The following is a 17,315-nucleotide window of genomic DNA, read 5'->3' as shown; positions in this document are numbered from 1 at the left end:
TAAATGATCTAAACTTAAATGTTGATGCACACAAAACAATCATATTTACATATGACACCACGATTCTACTAAAAGGAAATGATGATGAACAGTTGCAGCAGACAGTAAACATGATCACGAAACAACTTAGCAGCTGGGCACAGAGTAATCAGCATGTAATAAACAGTAAGAAAACCATTGCTCTAAAATTTCACAATGTTCCTAACAAGGACATGTTTATCCCATCAGTCTCTATCAATGACGAACCAGTTGGTAACAATACTGAAACCAAATTCTTAGGACTTTGGCTGCAGAGTAACATCAGATGGAATAAGCATATTGAATATCTCAATGCAGAACTGAGCAAAACATGTTACCTCCTTTGTTCATTAAAATCATGCTGTAGGGAGAAAACAGTATTGAATGCATATCATGCGTACTTTCATACTTGTCTTAAATATGGGGTCACCTTCTGGGGAAACTCCAAAACAGCTAATAGCACTTTTAAACTACAAAAAAGGGCCATTAGAATCTTGTTTGGGTGCAAGCCTAGAGACTCTTGTAAACCCCTGTTTAAGAAATCTGGTATTCCTCCATTACCATGTGTATACATTATGGAAATCCTCTTGTTCTTTAAATTACATGTAATAGGCAAGGACTGGAGACTGCAAAAAAACTGTGATATACATGATCACTTTACCAGACAAAACAGAAACTTACATATGACTCAAATCAGCACAGCACTGTGCCAAAAAGGTACTTTTCACATGGGAGTTAAGCTTTATAACGAACTTCCTGAAACCATAAAAGCTATCACTGAGGTCAATACATTTGGAAAATCTCTAAAGTCATATTTACAGCATCACTGCTTTTACTCCATTGAAGAATATTTAAATTTATGAAATGAAATGTGTTATATAAATACTTACGTGTAAAGTGTAGTATTGTAACCTTAAATATGTATGACTTGAAATTACTTTCAGCCTGTATATTTATAACTTGACTTGTCCAATGTCTTATGCCTAAGCTGCTATGTAGACAACTGGACCAATAAAAGATACTATACAATACAATGCACGTGCAGCAGCATTGGACAGCGAGCAAAGATGCCATGTTGTGGGAGGAGGTGTAGGCATTGTCGGCCAACAGTGTATTTATTTATGTTTCTTTCCCTATCAGTACTACCAGCAAGCCTACCATTTACAGTGTCATTTATGTAGTGCACTAAAACTACCAAACTATGAGCGCACCTCTGCATGTGGTCAACAGGTATTTCAATGTGTGCTTAGATGGACATTAGGCATTCTCAACCAACACAGAAGAAAGAACTGTTCTGTTATGAATAAAGTTATTGCTGTGGGACAAAGTGAGTTTAGTTAACTGCAAACACTCTAAATTACCTGTAGTTGTGGGCTATGGGTAAAGTGTTGAACACTCAGTGTACAGTTTGCAAACACACTGCTCCAGAGCTTTCAGCACCACACATATAAAAGTTCTAACTATGCTGTACACCCTACAAATAGTGAAACTGGTGGCTGGTGGAGCAAATACAGAAGGTGCCCTCTTCACATTTTGTGCATGCTCTTGCTGTGCACATTGGTTGTCTTAAGTCAGAAGCCTGTAGCCCATAGGCCAGCTTGTTGTCTAGTGTCTGACACATGTTTGTACAATCCAAAAGGCGCTCATTTGAAAATGACACAGTAGCTGGAATAGCCAGACAGCACATTGCGATAAAGATTTGATAGCCAGAAATTGACAGTGTCTTCGTTTAAACAATTAAGTATGTCATCAAAACCATACTCTTTAAGGAAATATTTAGAAAATGCTGTAGTTAAAGAGCAGTCTCTCCATATTCGTAATGTATATTACAACAAAATAGACTGACACTGCTTTTGTGTTAACTGAGCTTTGTCAGTTTCAATTATGCTAACATTTAAGCAGTCCTTAGCTTTGTGTGCTACTTTTAACCTTAATCAAAAGCTGAAAACAGGTTTTCTGCTCCCCACATGTATCATGATAAAACCCAGCAGCACCTATGGCAGCTGTTGGCTCTCGTGTTGATAACTTTTTAGGTGGTGAGAGGAAAGGAGGAAGAGGACAGGAGCAGTTAAAGGGAACAGCTTTTGCAACTTTGGAGAGGGGAAAGAACAAAAATATATCATTATTGTTGTTTAATTGTCCTCTTCTCAAGTACTAAATTTTTCAGAATACTCTTTAATGAAGGAGTCATTTGAAGCAATGTCAGTGCTTTCAAGAAAATTTATTCAAATGTCTTACCTTCAGAAAGCCATTTTCTTGCAAATAATTCAGCATCACATCCACAATTAATCCACTCTTCCACAGTGACGCCATCAGTGGTTCGTCAGTAAATTCTACACAGCTTTCATTCTGAATGTGCAGTACCTGGATGCGACCTTTTCTTTCACTGGGTCCAGTACATTTTCTATCCCTTTTTGACTGCGTATTACTGTAATTGTCTTCTGTACTATCTATATTTCGGTTTTTGTACCATTATCGAATACACTGCGAAAAGTTCTTAGACCATTAATACAGTCCAAAGCAGTGTTCTGTTGCAACTGTACAACCTTGTGGCTCATTTCTGCTGATGTGCTGGCAAGTTCATATTCATTGTAAAGGTGCTCTACTTCCGTATAGCATCTCGAAATTGAAATAGTTTTCTCTTGTATCCACTGTGCAAGCACTCAAAAGCTTACCATTGTACAATCTGTTACCTTTTCTCTCTTATGTGTCACCCTCCATTATTGTCTATCTTTACCGTCACAACAGTTGGGTGTACCTGATTCTGTGGTGTAAGCGACCTGCCCTTCCTGTTTAACTTTCTCCAACATGTCCCTGACAAGGGAGCTAAAAGTTCTGAAAGCTGGGTAATGTGTCATTGTACTTCTATATTTCTCACATCAGTGCTATCCATTTTGCCCTCTGAAGGTAAGTACTAGTCACCTATTCTTTCTCATTATTAGGGAACTGAAAAATTGGCATTTCCAATAAATGCAAATATAGATGTGAATTCTGCTTAAAAAAATTCAAAAGTGCATCATTAACTATTAAACGGTATTTCGTGGTGAATTGTATCCAGATTAACTCTTCCATCAGGGGTGGTTTGATATACCTTTATTTTCTGTGTATAAATGTTGATAATGTAACCAATTTTTAGTTACTGGTATGCATATCATCTGGGGAAGCCCAATTTTAGAAGGTAATGTGCATAAGAACATGTTTGCAAAATAAAAAGTGCACAAATGTGATAGACATACTGGTGCTCTTGATGCTCTGGTGCCATGCCGATTGGGGGTGGTGGTTAAATGTCCTGTATAAGATATACACCACATAATGCAACATAGGACTCAACCGCACCTAGCATCTTAGAACAAAGAAGTGTGTGTGTGTGTGTGTGTGTGTGTGTGTGTGTGAGAGAGAGAGAGAGAGAGAGCTGAAGTTGAAAAATTGGTATAACTTGGGCACTTTAATGTGGCAATTTTACATGGTTGGTGTTTTGAACTGTGACTGCATCAAATATCGGTAGAGGTCAGCCCCGGACTACCTCGTTTAGGATACTGCTAACTTCGGCATGCAATCTTGCATTAGCCTGCACCAAGTGGTTTTTGTTGTGCATTTCTCATGTTTTCTTTTCCTATTTTGAAATAAATGAAAAGACTAATGTCAGTGTGTCATGGAGTTTGATTATGACCCTCACAATACAGAAGGGATCAGTGATCCCTATGACTGCATGTCAGGTCTGCAAGTGTATGTTGGCTACTGTGCGAGAGGCAAACTAATCATGTTTTCTTAAACCATTCCAAACTATCTGGCAGTAATAATTCTAGTTTGTATACACTCATGGCCAACTGTCAGTTTGTAGTATCCACACTGTCCAGTATAGCAACCGAAATACAAAACAAGTCAATGTATTTCAATCACACTGAAAGGAGGAATCACCTGATAGAATTTTGCACAGCTCACAATTTAATAATTACTACTTATTTTAAGAATCGTGAAAGATGGCTGTATATGTGGAAGAGGTGTGCTGACATTGGAAAGTTTCTGGTGGGTTGCATAAAGGTAAGACAGGTTTTGATACCAGATTCTAAACAGCAAGCTTTTCTCCAGAGGATGTGAACATTGGTTATAAATTCCACATTAAAACTAAGAAACTGCAGAAAGGTAAGTAATTAGAGACAGAACCTGGATAAATTGAAATGAACAGAGGTTGTTAAAAGTTTCATTGGCAGCATTAGGCAGTAATTACAGAAACAGTGGAAATGACTGCAATAGAAGACAAATGGGCAGCTTCGAGAGAGAAAATAGTGAAGCAGATAATCAAATAAGCAAAAAATAAATAAAATAAAGACCAGATCCAGTTGAAATCAATGCCTATCAAAAGAGAGATATAATGTAATTGAAGAGAGAAGATTGAAAATGCAGCAAGTGAAACATGCAAAAAGTGTAAAACATGAGATCAGCAGAAAGTGCAAAGTCACAAAGTAGGGATGGGTAGACGAGAAATGCAGGCATATAGAATAATAATACGTGTCTGTGGAAGAAATAGATCCAGTGTATAGGAAAATTAAACAGGCCCTTGGAGAAAAGAGAAATAGCTATATGAATATTAAGATCTCTGAGTGCAAGCCTATACTAAACAGACAAAGGAAAACTGACACACAATGAATAGAGGGTCTGTAAAATGGAAACAAACTTGAAGACAGTATTATGAAAAGAGAAGAGAAACTGAATGAAGTTCAGATGGGAGATATGACACTTCAAAATGAAATGAAGTGATCGTGTGGCACTGTTGGCCAGGAGGCCCCATCCGGGCAATTTTGGCTGCCGGGTAGCAAGTCTTTTTTTCAGGTTACACCACATTGGGCAAATTGCGCACTGGTGATGACAACACGACACCCTGTCCAAGAGTGGAGAAAATCTCCAACCCATCCAAGAATAAAACCCAAGCCTACTGCATGGGAGGCAGACATGTTACCACTCAGGTAAGCAGGTAGACTATGACACTGCAAAAATGATTTGACAGAGCACTAAAAGACCTAAGTCTAAACAAGAACCCGGGAGTACATGATATTCCCTCAGAATTACTGAGATCATCAGGAGAGCTACAACAATTGCATCTGCTGTGCAAGGTATGAGACATGTGAAATACATTAAGACATTAAAGAAAAATGTAATAATTCCTTTTCTAAAGAAGTCAACTGCTGACAGGTGTTAATTTTACTGAACCATCAGTTTAATAAACCACGGTTGCAAATAGTGACAAGAATTGTTTACAGAATAATGGTAGAAGTCAATCGTGGGGAAAGTCAGTTTGAGTTCCAGAGAATGTAGAAACACTGGAGGCAGTACTGACACCATGATTTACATTAGAGGGTAATGCCAAGCCTACATGTATAGGGTTTTTAGATTTAGAGGAATCTTTTGAGAATGTTAACTGAAGTGCATTCTTAAAAATTTTGAAGGTAGCAGGGAAGAAATACAGACAGCATAAAGCTATAGCCAGGACATGAAAGTGAAGCAGTAGCTGAGAAGTGAGTAGAAAGGGTTGTAGCCTCTCCCCAATGTAATTCAAGCTATACATTGAACAAGTATTAAAGGAAACACAGGAGAAATTTTAAAAGGGGATTTAAGTTCAGAAAGAACAAATAAAAACATTGTAATTCAGTCTGAGACGGGAAAAGACTTGTGAGAACAGTCGAATGGAATCGGTAGTGTCTCGACAAGATGTTACGAGACGAACATTGACAAAAGGAAAACGAGGGTAATAAAATGTAGCTGAATTAAATCAGAAGGAATTGATTAGGAAATGAGCCACTAAGAATAGTAGATGAATGTTGCTATTCGGGCAGTACTATAACTTATGAGGGCCGAAGCAGAGAAAATATAAAATGCAGTCTGGTAACAGCACGGAAGCATTTCTGAGACAGAGAAATCTGTTCTGTAGGCCCCAGTGGAAGTGAAACGTGAATGATAAGCAGTTCAGAAAAGAAGAGAATAGAAGCTTTTGAAATGTGCTAAAGCAGAATGGTGTAGATTAGCTACTGGATCAAATAATTAAAACAGGTACAGAATTAAATGAGGGGGAAAGAACTTTATCAAAATTGATCTCGCAAGGCACTGGGATTACGAGTCGTGGAAAACACCGGTGACGGTGCTGAAGCAGTATGTGGTGAGCAGGGCCCGGGGAGTAGGGGTGGAAGAGATGAGGAGGTGGGTTGGCAGACCGTCCCCCCACTCGTGGGACGATGGCCTCACAGGAACCCCAGACAGTGATTTGCCAGGCAGCGACCCCCTCTGCGACGCGAACCGGACCGTCTGCAACACAGGATCGGGCATGGCGGTGATCCCTCTGGAACAGGCCCTGCTGTCCGCGGCTGCAGCTGGTCGAAGTGACGGGCTGTTGTAATGGGACATCATCCTCTGTACCATACTTTTCCTCAACATTAATTGTTGATACCAATATTGTTTTTCGAATTTTGGACGGGTCAGTATTATCTTAGTTGCTGTTCTGAAAACTTTCATATAATTTTATACACAGTATTTTATATTTCAAGCTAAAATTATGAAAAGGAATTACTTTATAAAATATTTTAGTTGCAATGTTATTATCGATAAGTACTAGTTCTGAATGTTCAGCTAAATAATTTTTGTAGAGACATTTGGAATTACAAATTATTTGCACTTAAAACTTTTATTATTAATTATGCAATCCTGTACTGTTTACTATGTTTATATCTGGATACATTTATGAAATAATAATCAAAGTTAATAATATAAAGAAAACTAGTAGGAATTCTTTGTTAAGAAAAATTGTAAACCCTTTGGAATACTGTTATTTCCGCAGAGTGTGAGAGTCCTAAGCTTGCCTCGGATTTGATTGGACGTATTTTTGTATAATAGGTGTGAATAATGTTATTTAGCTTTGTTAATGTGAAAAATCAAAATACTGTATGATATACTAAAAATTGAGAACATCAGTGAAAAATATATTTACGTAAACAAATCTGCAACAACAATCTTCCAATTTATTTAGTTGAAACCAACTTCGAGGACCTGATTTTAGATTTTCAGCTTCAAGAATCAGACCTCTAAGAAGAACTAGAGCCATCTGAACTTGACGAGCTAAGTAAACTTAAAAGTTTTTTGAAATCTCCTCTCCTCTCAAATCTTCATAAAAGACTTTGCTTATTAATTAATTGGACTGGGCATTATTTAATGTGGACAATATCACAGGCACCAGCCCTGGCAATGCCTGATGACGGCAGGAACCCAGTTTGGCTGGCGGCTGAAACCACGAGCCAAACAGGCGCACCCTGCCGGAATCGTCGCAGAGCCAGTGACGCCAGGGTATGCAGTATCGCGTGCAGTGGGTGGAGGAGTGTCCGTGGTTGATGTCCGTGTAGCAGCTCTGCCAGGCTCTCGTCCGCAACTGGAGTGAAACAGTATGAACTCAAAATTGCTCTAAAGTAGCTTCAGGAGACCTGCCAGATACATACTTGTGCATTTGAGTTTTAAACATCCAAACCGTGCGTTCATCCTCACCATTAGATTGAGGATGAAACAGTGAGCTGTGAGATGGCGAACACCACTAGCCTGAAAAGAAATGCAAATTCTCAAGAAACAAACTGGGGGTCTTTTCAGTAACCACAGTATGCAGAAGTATCTTAGACAGGGCTGAAATAGTGGCTGCTGTGGACATTGGTGGTCAACATGCCATATAGGGAAACTTGGAATAGTTGTCCACTACAATGAGCCAATACTGATTTACGAAGGGCCAGCAAAATCGACATGCAGATGCTCACACAGGCACTGCAGTGTTGGCCAGGGGGAAGAAAAGATGCCTTTTGCAGAACACAGTGAGTACAAGCATCAATAAGCCATCTAATGTCCCCATCTATACCTGGCCAATACACGTGCTGGCGAGGCAAAGCTCCCCCCCCCCCCCCCCCAATTGACCGACATGCAGAAGCCGTAGTACATTATGGCTTAAGGAAGTGGATCTACATCTACATCCATACTCCGCAAGCCACCTGACGGTGTGTGGCGGAGGGTACCTTGAGTACCTCTATTGGTTCTCCCTTCTATTCCAGTCTCTTATTGTTCATGGAAAGAAGGAGTCTTGGTATGCTTCTGTGTGGGCTCTAATCTCTCTGATTTTATCCTCATGGTCTCTTCGCGAGATACACGTAGGAGGGAGCAACATACTGCTTGACTCTTCGGTGAAGGTATGTTCTCGAAACTTTAACAAAAGCCCGTACCGAGCTACTGAGCGTCTCTCCTGCAGAGTCTTTCACTGGAGTTTATCTATCATCTCCGTAACGCTTTCGTGATTACTAAATGATCCTGTAACGAAGCGCGCTGCTTTCCGTTGGATCTTCTCTATCTCTTCTATCAACCCTATCTGGTACGGATCCCACACTGCTGAGCAGTATTCAAGCATTGGGCAAACAAGCGTACTGTAACCTACTTCCTTTGTTTTTGGATTGCATTTCCTTAGGAGTCTTCCAATGAATCTCAGTCTGGCATCTGCTTTACCGACGATCAACTTTGTATGATCATTCCATTTTAAATCACTCCTAATGCGTACTCCCAGATAATTTATGGAATTAACTGCTTCCAGTTGCTAACCTGCTATTTTGTAGCTAAATGATAAGGGATCTATATTTCTATGTATTCGCAGCACATTACACTTGTCTACATTGAGATTCAATTGCCATTCCCTGCACCATGTGTCAATTTGCTGCAGATCCTCCTGCATTTCAGTACAATTGTCCATTGTTACAACCTCTCGATACACCACAGCATCATCCGCAAAAAGCCTCAGTGAACTTCCGATGTCATCCACAAGGTCACTTATGTATATTGTGAATAGCAACGGTCCTATGACACTCCCCTGCGGCACACCTGAAATGACTCTTACTTCGGAAGACTTCTCTCCGTCTAACCTGGGGAGCAATGTCCTTCATAGGTAACAAAAGAACCCAGTCAAACACAGAAAGGCAATGCTGGAGGAAGAAGTAATTACGCAAGGAATCGAAGTCACAGCCTGGGGTTTTTTCTGTCCAACCATGCTGCACAAATGAGAGGACTTGACAGAGTGTAGGGTCCGTGGTGACAGCCGATGCTATCTTGGCACTAGTGATAGGAAAACTATTGACCACATTCTGGTTCTCAGTATGTAAATAGAAACAAAGCAACTTGCCCTTATCAAATACTGGGTCCAACCCGATCGCAAGGCAAGATAAGGCATTGGCATTAGCGTGTTGCTCTGTCGGCCGGTAACAGATCTGATAATGATATCAGGAGAGTAACAGAGCCCATTGCTGCAAACAATGCACTGCCTTGTCCGGCAAAGAAGTCCAAGGGTTAAAAAGAGCAACTAATGTCTAGTGATTCACGATTAAATGGAACTTAGAACAATACAAGAAGACGTGAAATTTCTTGAGGGCGAAAGCAATCACAAAAGCCTCTTCAATCTGAGAACACAACTACTGAGCAGGAGTTAAAGTATTAGAAGCATAAACAATGGATCATTCAGATTCATGCACGTATTTGTGTGCCAACACGAGATGCTAACATGGCTGAAAAGTGGCTGAGCACGGGGCAGAGTGAAGCAAAGTGAAAGTTTGGTGACAAATTTGGAGCAAGAAAAAGCAACATTTCTTCACAAAAGTGCAAGCAGTGGCTGAACATTGGATGTGTCAAGTAAAAACTTGTGGTAGTATGCAACTTTACTTAGAAATGCCTGCAGCTTCGTAATGGAAGTTAGCTGCAGCAAAACTGCAATTGTGTTAACACGTTGATGCAACGGCTTGACCTCTGTGTGAGAAACTTCAAAACCTATGGACTCAATTGACAGCTAAAAAAATTGCGATTTGGCAAGGTTGCCCTTGAGCGCTGCAGACTGCAAAACAGAAAACAACGATCAGAGATTGCCAAGGTGGTCTTAGGTGAAAGAACTCGAAACAACAATATCATTGAGGTAAGTGGTGGAGCCGAGTACAAAGGCTGTCAGTTGATCTAAAAGTGTTGAAAAATTGCAAGTGTACCCTGGAAGCCAAAAGGCAAGCATTTATATTGGTATATGCCGAATGGTGTATTGACAATGAGAAAACATATACAGTGGCCTCATCCAAGGGGAGCTGGAGGTATGCTTACAAAAAATCAATCATGGAAAAGTAGTGGCCGCCGGACAATTCTGCGAGCAGTTTGTGAGGGTGGGGCAAAGGATACATATGTATAGTGGACTTGTATTAATCATGACACCAACATTGTCGCAGAGACGAAGCTTACCACCCTCGGCTTCTTAATGATTAGTGGTGTAGGCCATTCACTGAAAGAAATAGGTCGAAAGATATCGAGCAACGTCAAAAGGTGTAATTTGGCCTCCGCAGAGTTGTGCAACGCGGCAGGCATCTTTCACCTGAAAGAAAACGAGGGTGGGCAGAAACTTTCATGGTAATGTGGGTCTGAAAACCAGTACCACAGCCTTGCCCAGGGGAAAACAGCAATGAAAACTCAGGACCGAGGGACTCCAGTTGCTGATACATAACTTGATCTGACACTAAATTTACCTCGTCGGCAATCGAGAAAACTGAAGCGTTCAATGCACCTAACCCGAACAGGTCTGCGGTCTGAGAATGATCCACAGAAAGGAAGGTGAGAGAGCAAACAACAGATGTGTAAGATACAAGAGCGGAGAACTGACCTAGGATTGGATTCTGCTGTTTATTGTAGCTAACCAACTTCCGTGAAACCTGTGTGAGGTTAGGGGAGCCCAAGTCCACATAAATTTGTGTGTTCTCTAAGGTCACTGCAGCCTCTTTGTCCACATGCAGTTTTAGCAGTTTATTAAGCACACTCAAGTCAATAAACAATTTTTTCAGGGAAATAGTCATTGTAGAGACACAATTTGTGTCCATCGCTTCTACTGTGTGTGCCACATTGGAAAAGGAGTTACATTCCGATGCAGTGTGGCCTTTCTTTCAACACATGGTGCAAACTGCCCAACGCTTAGAGCACACAGCAGGATTGTGTTGGACAAAGCAACACGAGCAAGGCAGAAGGGGGCAAGTGGCTGCTGGTGTGAACACTTGCAGTGTGCCTAATAGGGGTTGACTGAGTAGCTGCCGACACTCCCCCCCCCCTCCCCCCCCCCCTCCCCCCACCCCCGTACCCCCTCCCCAGTCAGCAACCTGATCGCATTCAGCCCATGACACTTCAAAGGACTGTACTTTTTTGAGAACATCTGTAGGCATTGGATTCTCACACTGGAGTGCTTTTTCATGGACATCCCTATCCGGGGCCAGATGAATATCATCATCTTGCACCATGTGATCATCGTAGGATTCGTGATGGGTACTAGTTATAAATTTACAATGATGGCTCAAGTTGTGTCACAGTAATTGGTTGAGAGAAGCTTGACATTTCATCAAATGATAAGGTGGACAATTCTTGCTAAGGTGCAAGTTGGCACAACAGCTGATATGTATGCAGCAAAAGCCAGGAAAGAAAGAAAGCAAGCCATACACAGGTTTGCATTGTCCATCCAAAAGACCTGGAAATGTTGGCTAAACTGTATCTCATAGCAGTCCCAATCTTCAGCTGATTCATCATATGCCAGAAAGGGCGACAGTTGCAATGACTGGAGATTACCTGCCATGAATATGCAGACGACACTTGTTTAAGACTGGTGACGAGAGCCTGCTGTTGTTCCGCAAAAACTTGCTGCTGAGCAGCGAGATGTTGGATTATTTCTTCTATCAAGATGTTTGTCAGGTAACTTAGCACTGACACTAACATGCAGAAAAAATGTAATACTCACTCATCGCGAAGTTTGTTGTAGCAAGAACAAACACAGTGCAGGAAGCATGGTACTTCATAGAGCAACACATAAGATGCAGGTTGTGCATCGCATTGAACACATTGACTGGACAACAGTAGTACTGTGTGAAGAATAGGCTGAGCACTCGTTTCTGATTGCTTAAATAATGCTGTTTCTTTGGCGGCTCATCAGTGTGTGCCAGGGGCCGACGCAGGAGCCCTCTATAATCGGGCCTGTGAACTGTATGGACTTGCGCTCTGTGAAATCATGCATGTCATGAGTGAAGGTACATCAGCTTCATTATAGGTAACTGAATCAATGTCAGACTTTTCAGTGTTACTATTAAAATATTGTCAACTCAAAGGGCCCCAGCACGCTTAAAGTAACGGATTATTGATTACTGTAGCAAGGTCGATCACAGCACCTAGTGACAGACTCTTGATTGTAATCTGAGCTAACACTACATGTAGTCTGTTTCTGTTATCCGTAAGATATATTTTTTTAACAATAAAACAGCATTGGTGATTTCTTGCTGATTCCGTAGATACCACATAATTATCTTGAAATTGTTTACTATGATACCTGTAATAAATCCATGTTTCAAATGTTGAAACCAGATAAATTAATTACCTCTATTTTGCTACCGTGAATTCAGAATCTATAACAACTAATAACCACAATATGATGATTTTTTGTGAGAGACCTACTCTTTCGGCTGTTTACAAAACTGTATCACATATTGAGAAAGGAATATGTTAAGCAATATGAAAATTCAATTAAACGATGTTTTCAAAGGTATAGCTCTTTTCCACTGATGCTAGAGGACAGAAGATCTTGTTTTACACATACAACTGGAACTCAAATGCATTAGGTGAATATTATTAAAATTTTAATCACAACATTAAATTCACTGCAACTTTGGAAATAATGCGGACTCATGAAATCTAAGACCAATTTTGAAATTAGCAGTTCCATTAAGATGAGTACTTTTACACATGATTTCAGTCATTCTAAAGTTCATAAAAACTATGTGTGTTTTATTCTGCTAAGATGGCAGACTGAGTTGTAGAAAGGAATAACTGACTCTGATATTGTTGCTACCACATTTGTGTACATTCTGGTTGATTTAATGTACAGGGGATAACTTCTTTTATATTAAAAGTATTAGAAATTAAAATAGTACTTGCCACCAGGCAGCTTTATTGTACTGTGAAGTATATATTTATGCTTGGTTTTTGTGACCTCACAACTCTTGAGAAGGGGCATGTCTATATGCCAGATTATTTCTAACTGTGTTGATGTTGAGGTGGGTTGTTAAGATCTCCAGTACTTTATTTTTGTGAAGGCCTCCTGCAATTAAGTTGATAACAGTGAAAAAACATCGATGATGGTTCTGATTGGGAATCGCATTTATTAATAAACCATGTACTTTGAATAAATGTTTTGATTTGTGCAACACAGCACCTTTAGCATAAATGAAATGAGGGATGTGTCTCGTGGAATGGACTGCAACCAGTTTAATTCATCTGTGGTATCGATGATTTGTGCTGGATTTGTGGTTTAATTTATGGAGGCTCAAAGTTTAATCGTTTTTAGATATCAAGTTATAGGTAATGACACTCTTAAAAAGCACTCATTCAAGCAATTCTCAAATTATTTTATGAGCCAAGGGCCATTAAGTCATGTTAACTGAGGAAAGAGAGAAAATCCAAATATCAGCTCCCATAATTACTAGATTATTTTACTCTCTCTCTCTCTCTCTCTCTCTCTCTCTCTCTCTCTCTCTCTCTCTCTCTCTCTCGTGTGTGCGCCCCCACTCCACACACACACACACACGCACACACACGCACACATGCACGCACGTACAGAGAGAGAGAGAGAGAGAGAGAGAGAGAGAGAGAGAGAGAGAGAGAGACTAAAATAATCTAGTAATTATGGGAGCGCGCGCGCGGCTATCATGATTTCATTTTTGGCTTAAAATGTCTTAACCCATACTCCATCAGTTGTGACAATTTGATGCAAGATTACCTCACTTTTCATTTTAAAAAGGTTGAACATGACTGATGTCAGCCATTTCTGCTTTTGTTCAGCAGTCATTCAGTGAGAGACCCATCTCTCATAATTATTTTTATTTATTTTTTTTTTCACGTTTACATAATTCATTAGAATTAATACTAATCTTAGTGGAACTGATGTAGACTCTGATAGTTATTTATATGTCACATGAAGATTTTTATATAGAGCATATGCCCCAATTCTTAGCTGGATTATCATTTATGTGTACGTGGCCAAAGCAAAAGCAATTAGATCAGTGAGAAAGTGTTCTATCATCTACTGTACACAGGCCAAAAACTTGACTTACAGCACTGCTTACTGTCAGGTGGTCATACAACAATCATTTTCCCAGTGGCAACATCAGTTATCAAGACTAGTGAAGATTTTATATACTATGGAAAGGAAAGTAACTATTATTTTGTCTAATGAGCTTATATGCCCATATTATTATTGTGTGGTACTTTCTGAAACTTAATTATTTTTATCTCTACAGAGTTAAGAAGTCAGTGTCTGTATATTTTAATCCTCAGTCATTCTGTTAATGACAGCATTTGGATAGTAATCCTTCCTAAACTTTGTGCATACAGTTGTGTTCCCCAAAAGACATATTTTCTCTTCTAAGAAAGAGAAACATTTATCATCATAGTGTACTCTTGTTAGCTTTTTCATGTTCAAAATATGATTGTCATTGATGACTATATATTTACTCCTTCTTGCAGGAAGGGAGCCTGGCAGAAATTAAAAAAGCATGGGACCAACGTAAAGCTGCATCAGGAAATCCAGATGGTGGTAGTCCAATGTCAGTGCTTGTTGACAGAATGAGAAATATCAGTATTGAAACTGAGGCAAACAAAGAGCTTGCACAGGGTGTGAGTTCAGGCCATCAGCAAGAAGATCGCAGAAACGAAGTAAGTGTTAGTGAATTCCTGTCTGTATTTATATAAGAGAAGTACTTGAGCCTTGTAATGCTGAACTGGGTTTTCGACTTTAAATGCCTATCCACTCTTACAATGTGTGTGCTTGGTGTACAGGTACTGTTTAGAAAATGTGTGTTGTGTGTAAAGTAAAAAGTAAAGTTGTGTGGCATACCCGGATGGTCACCCATGTAAGTAGTGGCCATGCCCGACAGTGCTTAACTTCAGTGATCTGGTGAAAACTGGTGTATCCACCTCAGCAAGGCCATTGACTGTCTGTATTTTGATCACGAGTCGTGGAATAAACAGAAGAGGGCAAATAAAGTTATAGGAATGAAAGTGCTATTGAAATTATGACATTTGTGTGTGGTGTGTATAATAATGTGTATTTCTTATTATCTTTTAAAGACAATTAAAATCTTTAGCATCAAGGAAACTGTAGCATGGGTATGGTATTGTCAATAGTATTTCTCATTTCAAAAGTTACCCACTAACAGTAGCAACAAAGTGAACTAATGAAAGAGAGGAAAGTAATGTAATCAGCAGAACTTTTAGCTCTAATGTATACCTTCAAAGCACATGCACAGCTGTTTCACTGATATCTATAATTCGTTGCACAAAATTCTGTGTGTATTTTTCCTGGCCTTCTTTCAAGATATCAGTGAATACTCTTTAAACATTTTTTCCCCTTAAAAGAGGTTGGGACAGACTTCTTGTCATGCTCACATCGGAACATGTACCTGTCTTTCTTCATACTATTTGTTTTTTGATGCATCATTCAAACTTCAAAAAACTTAATATGTTTTGATGCGCAGTTCACAATCAGTTTTAATTAAATTTGTACATTTGTTTGTCCAACAACTAAAGTAAACAGTTGCAAAATGCCTAAGAATAGATGTTGAAAAGGTGAACCTAAATCTCTATCTCAAGTGCTGACACAGTGTGTCTATAAAAATCTGCTGGCATATAGCTCTCATGGTAAGTGAACTTATCTTGAAGAGTTTTCACTGCATTCATCAATAAGCAGCAGCAGCTAACATTTTATATTGAAATATCAGTCTTGTGTTTTATCTGTGACGTGCAACTAACAGCACAAAAGCAGGTGCAAGTCTTGGCATTCAGAATGTGGATCAGGGCCATGTGTTTCAGTTATTACCAAGATACTGTATCATCTCAAGCTCAGCTTCTGTATTTTTAAAATATGTTTTGCTTTTCTTACACATGTGTGAAAATTTGTGGCCTGACATTCAAGTGGGACAGGAAATCAAGTAATGTCTAAAAAAATAAATGCAGTGTGTTGAAAAGTGCTGATTTGTGAAATCAGAATCTGCTGCTAGATAACATTCATTATTGAGTCACTCCACCCCGTACATTGTAACATGGCATTCTGCCCACAAAGCTTGTCACCACATTGCTGCTGTAGTCTTTTCCACTCTTCATTGGATGACCTGAGTTCATCTAGTGTGTGGGAAGATTTCCTGTGATAATACATGGCAAGTTTCAAGTGGTTCCAAACGTACTGTAGAGTTTCTGTCGACATATATTGTGTGCAATCCCCTTGGGTTGATTGCTGCCTCCCCGAGAAAGCTATTCACGATGTGGATATGGAGTGCCTCTGTGTTATCATCCTAGAAAAAGAACTCATTGCTGAACTGTTGTAAGTAGGGCTGGACGATAGACTGCAAGATCCTGTCACAATACTGGAAAACCCTCAAATTACCCTTGATAGTGGTGTGAACCACCTGGCATCTGTACTGGATAGTTGGTCCAAACATGAATGATGCACCTCCCAGTTGAAACAGTGACACTGCATGCCTCGAGATGTGCATTGCCATCTGCCTGCATTCACACTCATTGACAACAATTGCCATACAAGTCCTGCTCTCATTGGTGAAGTGCACACAATGCCATTGCTCCAGGTTCCATTCTAGCTGTTGATTTTCACACACACGCACACATGCTGTGGTTCTGTTGCCTTCTTCTTGGGGAGCCTAAAAGCCATAATTTGTGGGAACACATCATCAGGTAGTGCCATTTCCCATGGGTGACCACTAAGGCATATTTTCGTCATGTTATGTCTCAAAATAGCAGTTTCTGTGGTGTTTACCAGCTCAAAACAACACTTCCTTTGCTGACAAACCACCGTGTCGTAAAGTGACAATTTACACTCAGTATAAACTTGAAATGATTCTTCAAGCCTTATTGAGAATGGACAGTGTACATAAGCTGCAGTGTCTTGTTCATGTTCAAGAAACAGCATACGTTTCTGTGCTGCGCTGAGAACATTTATGTTACACGTAGTGATTGCCTGTGGTCAAAAGAATGTATAAAAAGAAGTTCCTAATAATTGTAATGGTAATAGTAATAATAATAATAATAAATCCCGTGGAGGCCCGGGAAAAGAATAGGCCTCCGGTATGTTCTGCCAGTCGTAAAAGGCGACGAAAAGAACAAACCACTAATAGGGCTAACCCACCTTTTAGTGTGATTAGTTGGTTCAGGACAGAATTAAAGAAGCCTCG

General features: G+C 39.8%; 1 protein-coding gene across 1 annotated transcript in view; it reads left to right on the top strand.

Annotated features, from left to right (window-relative positions):
- Positions 1-17,315, top strand: part of LOC124722054 — a 70,766-nt gene that overhangs the window by 14,783 nt on the left and 38,668 nt on the right. The window contains exon 4 of the mRNA XM_047247247.1: positions 14,599-14,787. Within this exon, the coding sequence (XP_047103203.1) occupies positions 14,599-14,787 (189 nt within the window). The remainder of the gene's footprint in view (positions 1-14,598; positions 14,788-17,315) is intronic.

Source organism: Schistocerca piceifrons, chromosome X, assembly GCF_021461385.2.
Source record: "Schistocerca piceifrons isolate TAMUIC-IGC-003096 chromosome X, iqSchPice1.1, whole genome shotgun sequence".
Lineage (NCBI taxonomy): Eukaryota > Metazoa > Arthropoda > Insecta > Orthoptera > Acrididae > Schistocerca > Schistocerca piceifrons.
This window is presented reverse-complemented; position numbering and strand designations above follow the sequence as displayed.